This window comes from Morus notabilis, unplaced genomic scaffold (assembly GCF_000414095.1).
Source record: "Morus notabilis unplaced genomic scaffold, ASM41409v2 Scaffold605, whole genome shotgun sequence".
In the NCBI taxonomy this organism is placed as follows: Eukaryota; Viridiplantae; Streptophyta; class Magnoliopsida; order Rosales; family Moraceae; genus Morus; species Morus notabilis.
In genome coordinates this window covers 157632-170650 of record NW_010363898.1, presented here as the reverse complement: position 1 = coordinate 170650, position 13019 = coordinate 157632, and the positions used below count along the sequence as shown (strand labels likewise).

The following is a 13019-nucleotide window of genomic DNA, read 5'->3' as shown; positions in this document are numbered from 1 at the left end:
TCAATTAGAATTTCTATGCTTAACGGAAATTATTAGAAATTCATATTGTGTCTGTGTCCCTGTTCCACACAATCTCATTATGCGAAATACACTAATTCAATATCTCACCATATTAACAGTGCGGATAACACCATTCCATTCTAAATGGGAATGACATGTATTAATAATGTTTTAATTAAAGATTCTGAACTTTAATTAAATTCATTATGAACAATATTTTTTATTATTATCCTTAAACACTATCCTCTCGTATATAACACTTATATACTATGTTTAAGGTTACATAAATAATCACGGAATTTTCATTTGATATTCATAAAATATTCATAAATATATGCACATAAAATGATGAATAAACTCTTTTATTAATTAAATAATAAATATCCTGTTATATCTTATGCTTTTAGGACATTATTCCTAACAAAATCAATTAAAAGTTAGTTTAGAGATTTTCAAACTAAATCAAACCAATTAAAAGATCAGATATAATTCAAACTAAACTAATTATAATTAAGTTGATTTGGTTTTTCTAATTAGTTTGAACTAATATTTTACGATCTATTTTTAAGTCTCAACTGTAGTTAGTATTAACATTTTGTATGATAGATATTCCATTATTTCTTAACTGTAACCATCAATAGCTAAAGAACGAAATATCTAATTCAAACAGAAATCAAAACATTAAAAGTAAAAAATTAAAATCATGAACAAAATTAAAACTTTCAAATCCACAAATTTATCTTTAATTCTAAACTCTTTAGACTCCTAAAAAAATGCTTTCTTTGATATAATTGCAAACTTCTTCCATAGTTCATAAAAATCTGTAAATGGATAAGTTACACATAGATAAGATATATATAATTTTAAGAAAATATGTATAGATAGAAATTGATTTGGTTTAGTTTAGTTTTATTAAGGATAAAACCACAAACTAAACTAATTTAATTGGTTTTTTTTTTAAAAATTTAAACCAAATCAAACCAATCAATTATTAACTAGTCTGGTTTGGTTTTCTTTTAGTTTGGTTTGATTTGGTTGGTTCGAACGGTTTGAATGGTTTGTTGCACACCCTTAGATATAGTCTTTTTAAAGGAAAAAACGGATTGAAAAATCAATTATTAACAACAAAAAAAAGGATGGATAAATCATAAATCAATTATGAATATAGCAATTTTGGAGTTTATCAAGCACAACCAGGTGGGTCATTCTGCAATTAATCTAAGCCACAACTAATGTAAGGAATAGCAAGCTCTGAAGAATAGAGACAAGATAAATAGGTTAGGTAGGAAGTGAAATCAAACTTTGTATTTAGTCCTCAATTGGGCCGTTTTTGTTTGGCAATAAGCTTTCTTGTGTTGCTCTCAATTTGACAGCTATTACAGGTGCTATCCACAGTTCTCAAATAATATGTGTATATATATATATATATCCACAAAATATGTGTATTTTTTGTGTACGTCATAGTTATAAGTAAGAAAAAGACTTGATTCTTCCCATCACAGTATCAATATACAAACTTGAATAGGACAAATTCAATGTAGACAAACAAGAATATCAATAATAATGATTATAAATAATAAAATACAATAACACAAATCCATATATATATATATATATAAGTTTCAAATATAAGAGATTCATTCTATTTATTACGTTATATATATGCGCACAGCACATTCCCAGCCCACCTAAAACTATCTTCATAACACTCTTGGCCTCCTTCCCTGCCCTCTTCAATAACAAGGCAAGGCCTTCAGAAAATTCAAACATCAATTCTGTGGAATATCGACTAGAAATATGCATACCAAACAGCTCAAGCAGATTTTAGTCTTGGTACTTACATAATCAACTGTAGGGTCCACAAACGAACAACTATAACATATTCACACTGTGATTTCCAGACACATTATGAACAAGTGACCTAAAAGAACTCGCGATCGGGGAAAAACAAAGGAGCCACAATGGACCATACAAATAGCGCGGCAGTGACCCACCCTGTGCAGATTCGGACCCAAACAGTCGTCCACCCAATGTCAATTAGGTCCGAGCTCTCAGATGAATTGGTCCATCCCGAAAGAAGCATCGCCGCATACATGCTAGCCAGAGCAAATATCAGGTGGAAGAATGAGTAGGAATAACTAACGGGCCGCGTTTCTTTTTCCTTCTTTTCTTTCCCTTCTTCCAACTCTTCTTCAAGAAGAGGTTTCTTTGCACCTGTGTGATGGTTTTTGATATTAGTTGACAATTTTATCCGCAATAACCAAGTAACATGAGGTTAGACTCATGGAGCATAACGGTATTATTATTTGAAAATTTTTAAAATCCGATCAAGGGAATTGGAGAAAACTGTTATAAGAAACTGGTTGTTTGGAGAGCAAGAAATTGTCAACCAAGAACTCAATTGGTCAAGTTAACTACTTTTAACAATATGATCAAGTTTGGTTTTGGATACCTGACTTGGGTGAAGATGGAGGTGATAAAAAAGTTGTCGATGATCCAGCACGAAGTGCAGAATATAAAACTGAGAGAACAGTTGTGAGCATCCCAAGAATAAGAGTACTTAGGGAGACTGCTTTGGATTTGTTCAGACCATTGCATTTGTAGTCATGAGGTTCGCTGGAAAGCCCCGTGTAGCAAACATAAGCACAATAAAGAGATATCACAGATGCAGGCAAGAGGCTGCCATTCACCTGTTTCCACACGTTATCATCACACAAGTCAAAATTACTACTATATTTGAAGCTCAGTAAAAAACTGTGAGACCCCATAACCGCAGGCCTGTCTAGCCGTTGTTACAACACTAATTACAGAAACCAACCCCATTATGCAAGCGAAAGTTTAAATAGCTGATTTACATTTTTTACTAAACAAGCATAAACTCCAAGAACGATGTTACACGATCATACGAATTAAAGGATCTGGGACCTGGAAGCTTATGTAATAAAAATTAAATATCACTAAATATGAAAGGCAGAGAAGATAATGAAAGAAATCTGATCTACAAGATAAATAAATGATCATTTCCAGTCATGTTATGGCATTATGCTACCCCGTTCATGCATCTCTCTCACTTCTCATTTTTGTATAGAAGAACAATTTTTTTATTAGCCATGGGATTTGTGGCTTTTACAGATGACTTCCTAAAGTCTATCTATCTATCTAGTAATGCAGATAATCTAGCCTGATATCACTTTTAGCAAAATAGTTTTCTGCTACTTTTCTCTGGAAAAACACATAAAAAGATGATAACCTAAAAACTACCCATGTACATCAACTCATGTAACATGGAAACTAGTGTCATATATGATATGAATTTTGTCTGTGCTGCCCTGCTCATATACGACAGGGTATGAACTTAAATAGATATTAGAGAGAAACAGGAAGATAGATATTAGAGAGCTTTTGTAGAATATCATCTGGAAATTAATAAAAAGCTTGATAGTATATGAAGAACAGTGGAGAAGTTAAATCAACCATGATAGTGAAACAAGAATAATACAGTTCTGCACTTACCGCTGGGTGTAAGGCAATAATCGCAAATGCAAGAGCAAGAATCATGGTCATGACAATAAAGAAAACATTAAGGCCACAGTCTTGACCAGAGGGATTGAACCAAATGAACAGAATTCCAGAGAATGCAAATGCCGCAAGGTAGCATCCAACAGATACAACAAGTAAGGCAATATACCTAAAGCATATACAGTTATCTGGTTAGGGACCAAATACGGGCAGAAATTAAGGAAAACAATGGTGAAATATATGATTAACTTCTTGAACCAACCATTTCTGTTCGTCTTTCTCAACCCAAGCATCATTCCACGAGTGAGTGAAGTCTAGCAAGATAATCACTTGAACAAGTAAAAATAGACCTGCTCCGAATTTTGATAAAGTTCCTGCAAGTACATAAAATTTTGCACAGAAAACACCAAATCTAAGAAACAAAATTATAATTTGACAAATCCCCACGTCAATGTAGAATACAATAAGACAAGAAACTAGAAACCCACTCATGAGAACAGAAAACAGAACTCCCAGATATTGATCCCATCTAATATCTCTGTATTTATGCCACAGAAGACAATCTGGGCAACAACGGATGTCTATGGGTACAAGGATATTTGCACTCATGTTTCCCCGGGTAAGATGTTTAGTCCACTTTTCATCAAAAAAATGTTTAGTCCGCTCACGAAACCGCAAAAATCAGGGCTCACAAAAGCAGAAAAACAAAAGAGAGGTATCCTACTTCTCTCTTCAAAATGAGAAGCACACAAATATATCAAGCCACGCTCAAACATTTCTCCATTATACCATATCAAAGAGATGAATTAGAAGGTAAGAATACCAATATCAATGTTGATATCATAAAATTAATGACAAAAATTTTACGTCAGCAAAATATTAATATTTACTTCCTTGATAACTAAGAGTTGCCTTAAATTAATATTAACTCTCCAAGACCTAAGTAATGACTGACCGTAAAATGAGATGACGGCATCTGGAATGAAAAACATGAGAACAACAAGCACAAGCCATATCACCATCTTTGCAATCCAACCACCATGATGCCATGAATCACGCCGGTCATTTTGGTCCTTTACCCCGATCATTATAAGAGCAAATATTGCGAAAAACAAGAAATTCCCCAAGCTCACACGAAGAACCGCTTGTATTTGATACCATTCCTTTGTGTGAGTCTCGGATTTGCTTATCCCTATGATCAAACAAACAGAAAAAATAAATTCCATTTTCAACTACATCGTAATGCAATCGCCATATTCAGCTACAAGAACCATCAATTTCAGCTAAATTTCTAACTATCTGCATTTGAATCACTAAACCCAATACGGAAAAATCAGAATTAAACGCAAAGGCTGTAATTTTACTATTTACCGAACTATTCCAAGCAAAAATTCGAATATAAAACAACCCGTACTTCCAAATCTCCATATTAAGCTATGAAACGACTGATTTTAGCTCAATTTTGTAATTTGCCAGAGAAAACGATACAAAAACACAAAAAATGAAATACCAGAAAGTCTGCATTTTTATCACCAAACCAACCAACACGGAAAATGCAGAATCAAACGCAAAGGATGTAATTTCATTATTCAACAAAGAATTGTCCCAAGCAAGAAAGTGGAATAGGTCGCTCGGAAGATATCATAATTCGAAATTCTGGAGCAATAATCATCATTTTAGACGGCCAATTAGTTAAACAATAACCAGGTCGAAACTCGGGAAAAAAAAAGTGTTGGGAAGAAATGAAAACTGACATGGGAATTTCTCGAGGAGAGGAGCTCCGACTTCCCTGAGAATCCAGGAAACGACGAGGGAGACACCGAAAAGCCCACAGTAAGCGATTCTCGCCGATTTCTTGGAGATACCAGACGCTACCGACGTGCATAGACCGCACGTCGCCGCCGCACAGCAAGAAGCCAGGCACGACATCTCTATCTCTCTCTCTCTCGAAAGTTTCTGAACGATGTACGGTCTGGTAAGCCTGTTCGAGCTATTCAAGAGTAGGACTCGTAAGTTTTGGAAAGAGGAATGGTCGGTTGGACTTGTAAAAATAATTCAGATTTGTGTCCCCGACGTTATGATCGTTCTCATTTTGCCCCACTAATCTTTAGATTATTATCACCGGTGCTCATGAACTTTAAGATTATTCTCATTTTGCCACTCAAATCTTAAAAACTCTCACTTTACCTCTTAAAATTTAAATTCTTCTCACTTAACACCTTTTGTTATAATTTACGTAAAAATAAATAGAAAAAAGAGAGTATATAGTCACATGGTCTTTCTATTTAAAATTTTCTTTTAAAAATAAACAGATAAAAATAACATGACAACACTTAACCCCTTTTAACGTTTGAATTCTCCATAATTCCTTATAAAAGGGCTTAAATGAGACAAATTTAAAATTCAATAAATAAAGTGAGAGTTTTCAAAATTTAAAAGAGAAAATGGAAATGACTCTAGAGTTTAAAATTTGAGATGTTTGGTTCATGGATTAGAATCATGTGATTAGAACCATTTTTTATTTATGTGTATTTTTTGTGAGAGAATACACTGTAGAGAATCATGAATCATGATTCCAATTATGGTTTGAATCCTCCAACCAAACATTCCCGGCTAAAAGAATGTTAACACCCGTAGAACCCCACCCTAGATCTCGACGGACAATGCCAACTTACTTAGCATAAGAATCATTCAATTTTTGGTGAATTTGATAAATATACTTTTATGGTACTGTTATTCAACTATATTAGCTTCGTGAAAAGTTTGAAATATACTACTAAAGGATAAAAAAATAAAATTGATCCCAAATCAAATATAATTAATTACTAAAAACTCGAGTTAATTGCAGATAAACTCGAATTAATCATCGATAAACTGTGATTTATTACTTATAAATTCTTGTTTATCGATATATTAAAGTTAAATCACTGATAAACTATAAAAAAAATTAGTGTGACAATTATGTTTTTTTCTTTCAATCTTTTCTCATAGACTTGTCATGGTCTGATCTTTTCACAACGCGACTGTGCAACACTTAGCACTTCTCTTGTGCTAAGTGAGCCGTACAAACCCCAAACACATGGATAGGGAAAAGAGCAAGAGAACAGAGAATGAAAGTTTTACTGGAAGAAAACGCTACTAACTCAAGAAAAGGAGTATAAATGAGGAAGTTGTTTTGGATGGATATATGGGGTTTACATTCATAGAAGTTGGTCCTAAATGAAGAACCTTCTTCTTATTTATAGGTTAAGACTTAAGGGGCCTCCTAATGAATTATCTAGATCTTTATAAAGTTTTGTAAGCCTAAAAACTTCTAATAAGCTACCTAGTTACATTTAAATTTACACTATTTTCTAGAACTTTTCAGATTGTTTTTTATAAATTTTACAAGTATTGTGAAACTTTACCCGTTTAGTTTGTCGATTTGAGTTTTTAATTTGAGTTGAGATGTAACTTTATGTTAGATCTTTTTTACTGTAACAAAAAAGTTAGATGTGATTATTTTTAAGAGCTTTTTACTGTAACAAAATTTGAATTCTAAACTCAAATCGGTGAAATAAACGAGACCTTAAAGAGTTTTAAAAACTTTTAAAAAATTCTATAAAGATCTCAACACTTCTAGAACTTTCTAAAATATTCTAGAGTGTAGTAGAACTTTCTAAAACGTTAAAGATTCCTTCAAAGTGTCTTAATTTCACTTATACAACCCATAAAGAGTACTCTAGAAAATTTTAGAGTCTTCAAACAAGTTTTTTCAACAATAAATTCTTTCATTTTACCAATTTAAGTTTAATTTAAGTTTTGTTATAATAAAAAATTTTAAAAAATAATCACATTTAATTTTTTTATTACAGTAAAAAATTTTAACATAAAATTATATTTTAACTCGAATTAAAAATTTAAATTAATAAATTAAACTGGCTCAAAATATGTGCAGCTCGTGACAAACTGTCCCAAAACACAAACAAACAGACGGCTGCGTATTCACTCATTTCCACGATGTTCCACTCCTCCTTTCCAACTTTCTTGCTTCCCAAACAGAAATCCCATTACTCTCTCCCTCTCCAAATCCCCTTCTCCAATCTCCATCCTCTTCACAATCACCGGATTTCTCAAACAATTACGACGATTGGAGATTGCAGCAGCTTAGCACAATCTCCAGAGATCTTGCCGTTGACGTGCCGTCACGCCTTCGCTGGACCTCCTCCGTTCAAGGCATCTCCAATCCCGGTGATGTTGCAACCGTCAGTATTGTTGTTTGGCTGAAAAATAAGAAAAGGAAGAAAGAAGCAGTTTTTTTTTTTTTTTGATTACTTCCCTGAAATTAAGGGTAATACAACAGACATTCTAACCCAGAGAAATGGTGCGTATCAAAGAAGAATACAGAAAGTGATATAAACCATTTCACTGTCAAAAGTGGTACGGTGCCTAATTTCCTCTTCATATTTTTTCTGGTTCAAATTTGTTTATGGTGGGAGTATTGGTAAATACGTGTATAGCTTCTCTATTTTGGTAGATTTCATTTGTTTCTAATCGAAATTTTGATAGGTGAAGTAAGACTTGTTGATTTCACCGATTATAATTTTTAATTTTAGTTTTGTTACAGTTAAAAATTATCACAAAAATCACATTTAATTTTTTCTATTACAGTGAAAAATTTTCACATAAAATCAGATTTTAATTCGAATTGAAAACTTAAATTCACAAATTGAACGAGATCTAAATAAATTAAGTGAGCGTTTTTAAAAGTTGAAGTCTAACACGAGAATGGACATAAAAAAGAAATAAAGATAGACTATATTATTCAATTTTTTTTTTTGTGTAATCAGCGCACATGATTCCAAATTTTTTAGTAAACAAACGTGTTAAACAAATCAGGGCCTGTTCTGTCCACTGATTCGAGTTTTTAATTTAAGTTGAGATATGATTTTATGTAAAAAAATTTTACTATAGTAAAAAAGTAGATATGACTGTTTCTGTAAAACTCAAATTTTAAACTCGAATGGTGAAATAAACGGGCCTCAATTACCACGTTTGTGATAATAGAGATGAACACTACCACAATGGGAAGAAATCTAAGCATGTGTATATTTTTATGACCTCTTGCGTTGAGTTGTTTAGAAATGTTGTTTAGGTCATGTTCGCTTCGTGGATTTGAGTTTTTAATTCGAGTTGAGATGTGACATTTTCTGAAAGTTTTTAATTATAATAAAAAAAATTAATTGTGATATTTTATAAGAACTTTTAACTATAAAAATTTGGTAAAAATTTAAAATTGAAAACTTGAATCTAATATATTGAAGCTGCTTGAAACTTGAACATCACTTCACCATGTTTGATGCAGTTGCGTTTTATTGCCATCAACATGGCAAAGACGCATGTTACCACTATATAATAGAGATAACAATTCCTTGAAAATACTCGGATTGCATAGTTATGGTTTATTAAAAAGTTGATTTACTTTTGACGTGTATTGAAAAAAAAAAAAGATGTAATTGACAAGGGTTTTCACTAATTGGCCAGTTCGGTGGAATAACTTTCATCAACGTTAGTGCGAAGATGATAGAAAATCTTTAATTCTTTACATAGGGTAGTTGGGAGAATAAGTTTTCACTAATGTGGGGGCTTTTGTAAGTTTTTTTTTTTTTTTTTTTTAATCTCTAAAAGCGTAAAATCATAATAAATGTTTAAAGAGCTTGTAACTTAACAAAAAAAACTGTTTAAACTATATCAACTTTTGAAATTAACTCAATTCTTTTAAGCAAAAGTTGAAAAAAATAGCCTTAATTAATTAAAAAGAAACTTGGTTCTGCTTATTTCAGAGATTTTTTTTAATACAAATTAGCTGCTCTCAGGATTCTTATTCTAGAGAATTCGGTTATATTTCTTCGTTGAGAATGAATTTTAGTTTGTTACTCAAAATAAAATTGAAACTTCCTTTATAAAAAAAAAAAGGAAAAAGAAAAAGAAAAGAAACTGCTTCGATTTAGATGTGTAGTTTGTAGGAAAAGTGTATTGAAATTTCCAAAAACGTTGCGAAATTTGGTTTTGAAATTTCAATTATCTTTTAGAAATACTCATGATGCTTTATATAAAATAAAACATAACCGGAAACGTACTGAATTTAAAATCAACAATTTTTTTTTACCAAAATATGTTTTAAACAATTTTTGAAACAAACATACAATTTATGTAATTTAGTGCGTTTAGTTGGTGGATTTGTGTCATAGTTTGGATCATGATTCGTGACTCGTTATAGTATTTTTTCTCATAAAAAATATACGTAAATCGAGAATAATTCTGAATCTATTAACCTAACGTTTATTTCTACAGGACAACGCAATCCAACACGCGCTATCTTTTCTTCTACTGTCGTTTTTTAATTTCATATTGTCGTCTAGTTTTATTTTTTTCGTTGCTTAATCCTTTAACTATCGTTTTCTCAGTTAGTGCGGTTTCAGGTTACTCACATTAGTGTCGTTTTATCAATTAATATGTTGCTTCTAACTTTTTGTCGTTTTCCGATTTGATGTCGTTTTTTGGCTTCTACTTGATGTCGTGATTTGTTTACTTACTTTTATCACTTGTCGTTTATCCTTTAGTCGTGATTTTGCATGCGATTGTCGTTTTGTCAATTGCTTTAAACTTCAGGGACTGAAACAATTAAAAAAGTTAATTTTCATAAATAATCTCTAAACTTTAGATTTTTTTTTAATTTTAACTCCTTATTTTTAGAGATTTCGTCAAATATCTAACACTTAACTAACGAAAATGTTGAAATGAAAAAAATAGTAGATTAGGGATTAAAAATGACAGAAATTGAGGATGTAACACAAAAATTATTTGCGTGATTAACTCATTTATTTATTCGCAATATTGTCGTCAAAGGTTGTTGTGTTTTAATTTTGTTTTTCAATTGAAGTCGTTTATTCCACTTTATGTCATTGACGTTATTGTCACTAACGAAATTAGTGTTGTTTATCTTATGGTTTCGTTTCCATATTATTTTGTTTTTCATGGTATTGTCATTTATTCATTATTCCACATTAATTCCGATTGTAGTTCGATGTCATCTATTCTTTTTTGTTTCTTTTATAATTTCACGTCGTTTATTCTATTTAATGCCGTTTGCTTGCCCTTGTTGTTCTGTATGGCATTTCATGTCGTTTCCAAAACTTTCGCTTCCTGATTAGTGTTGCTTCGTCCAATTCTCTTGTGTTTTTGTTTGTAAAGTGGTGTCATTTTCTTAATTCTTTTTTAGCGTATGGCTTGATTCCATTTTATGTTGCTGTTCACGTTTTATGTGTTCATTCATTCTATTGTTGTCGTTTACTGTGTTTGATGTTGTTTTCACATTATTGTCGTCCGTGAATCAGTGTCGCTGTTCCCATTGTTGCATTTAGTCCAATTTATATGCGATGTTGTCATGAATTTTCCTTCTCATCATACCGTACTTTTTTTTGTGTTGTTTATTTTAATATTGTCGTTTTCATGTTATACCATTTTTTTTTCTTGTTTCATTTATAATTGTCCTTTTAATTCGCATCACTTAAAAGACACTGTTGTTTACTCGATTTCCTGTCGATTATTGTATTGTATTCCATTTGATGTCATTTTCTAGACATTGTTACTTCATCATTCTACATTCGTTTATTCCAATCCTCTTTTGTTGTCGTTTACACTTGAGTGTCATTTCTTCACTCTTGTCGCTCATTCTATTTCATGTGGTTATTCATGCAATTGTCGTTTACTCATACTGTCTATTCCCAATTCCAATGTTCCTTTGCGGTCGTTTGTTCCATTTGTCGCTTTGACATAGTTGTCGTTTCCTTATTATATTTTCGTTTCGCATACATTTTTTCTCGTTTCAACTTTGTTCTATTTCCCTTTGGTTTAAAAAATTCACAAAAAAAAAAAAAAAAAAAATCACTTCCAACGTTGGAGAAGTCAAAGTTATTACGCATTGAGGTTGTTGTCCATGCAACCTATTTCTTAACTCCTATCAAATTTGGGACTATGAACTTTTTTTGGTCCTTGACTGTGTATAGAAGAGAAGGAGAAAACGACACACCATCCATGACCCCTCCACCACAAAACACAAAGAGTGCGTTTAGACTTGGTTTTAAAATGATTTTGTTTTTAATAAAAAGTAAAAATGAGATTGTTTTGAGAATCATTCTGAGACTGATTTTGAAATTGCGTTTAGTTGGGTTTTTAATAGATTGTTTTGAATATAATAAAAAAGTAAAGTCGTGTTTATTAATAAATATATTATAATATTATTGATAAATACTAAAAAATGAAAACAGAAAAGTAAAAACATCTTTTAACTGTTTTTTAATTCATTCACAAAAACTATTCTCACTGTTTTCGTTTTCATTTTTGTTTTCAAAACATTTGCTAAACAAACGTCGTTTTGTTTTTATTTTCATTTTTTTTCTTCCGTGAAACGTTTTCAAAAAGGATTCCAAACACGCACAAAATACTCCACACGACACTCCAAGTCTTCCGGTTCAACCACCGTGTGTGGTGTCCTCACGGTAAAAAATTATTGTAGTTGTGTATGTGGTCAAAGGTTCAAATATTGGAGGATTCTCTTTTAAGAGTCTTAAATGTAAAGACTAATTCTTACCAAATTAGTTGCTTTGGACCATACCCGCACATAAGTTAGTATATTCCACAAGACTAAGGTGACGCATATAGGGTCCGCTATTAAGTCCTTGAACGAACATTCCTATCAATTTATGTGACCGTTCATTTCGTAACACTTATAAAACATAAAAAGAAAAAAGAAAAAAAAGAAAAAAAAGTTTTCCAGCTCTCACGTAATAACCTGATAGTCAAAAACACGAAACCAACAAAATGTCTAGATTGGGACCACAATTCTGGTTTCCTCACAGTTACTAAGATAATAATACGCCCCAATAATCCACGGCCTCTGATTAGTTTTACACAACTTTTTTTTTTTTTTTTTTCCAAATCTTTTTCTTCCTTTTAGGTGCGTGTGTGTATTCCTTAACTGGGTAATCCCTAGAGCTACGAAGAAGCTTCCTCATAGAATAGTAGATATAACCGTGGCTTTGCAACATGTTTTGTTAAAAATTTTAGCCCCGTTCATTTCACCGATTCGAATTTTGTTACAGTGAAAAGCTCTTAAAAACAGTGACATACTACAGTAAAAAATTATCACAGAAAGTCACATCTCAACTCAAATTAAAAACTTACCATTTTTCTACGAGCTGTGTCCAAAAACCAATAGCAAAAAGATAACACGCGTTAGATCAATATAAAAAATAAGAAGGAGAGAGAAATACTAATGTTATAGCTAGGGTGGTGTAACTCCTCCAATATATATATATATATATATATAAGTTGTGAAATTATCTTAATTTTAGGAGAATGATATATACACACAAGAAAATGATCACATCATGAAAACGAAGTATCATGGAACTAAATAAGTTGTCAAGGGTAAAAAAAAAATTAATCTACCGAATTTT

General features: G+C 31.7%; 1 protein-coding gene across 1 annotated transcript; it reads right to left on the bottom strand.

Annotated features, from left to right (window-relative positions):
- Positions 1 to 1603: 1603 nt before the first annotated feature.
- Positions 1604 to 5549, bottom strand: LOC21393345 (probable serine incorporator). Its single transcript, XM_010105132.2, has 6 exons — positions 5274 to 5549; positions 4475 to 4711; positions 3782 to 3893; positions 3514 to 3688; positions 2453 to 2690; positions 1604 to 2214 (listed from the first exon to the last, which is right to left on the bottom strand). Exons 1-6 carry the CDS (start codon positions 5446 to 5448, stop codon positions 1922 to 1924), a joined length of 1230 nt encoding a protein of 409 aa, XP_010103434.1. The 5' UTR covers positions 5449 to 5549; the 3' UTR covers positions 1604 to 1921.
- Positions 5550 to 13019: the final 7470 nt, after the last annotated feature.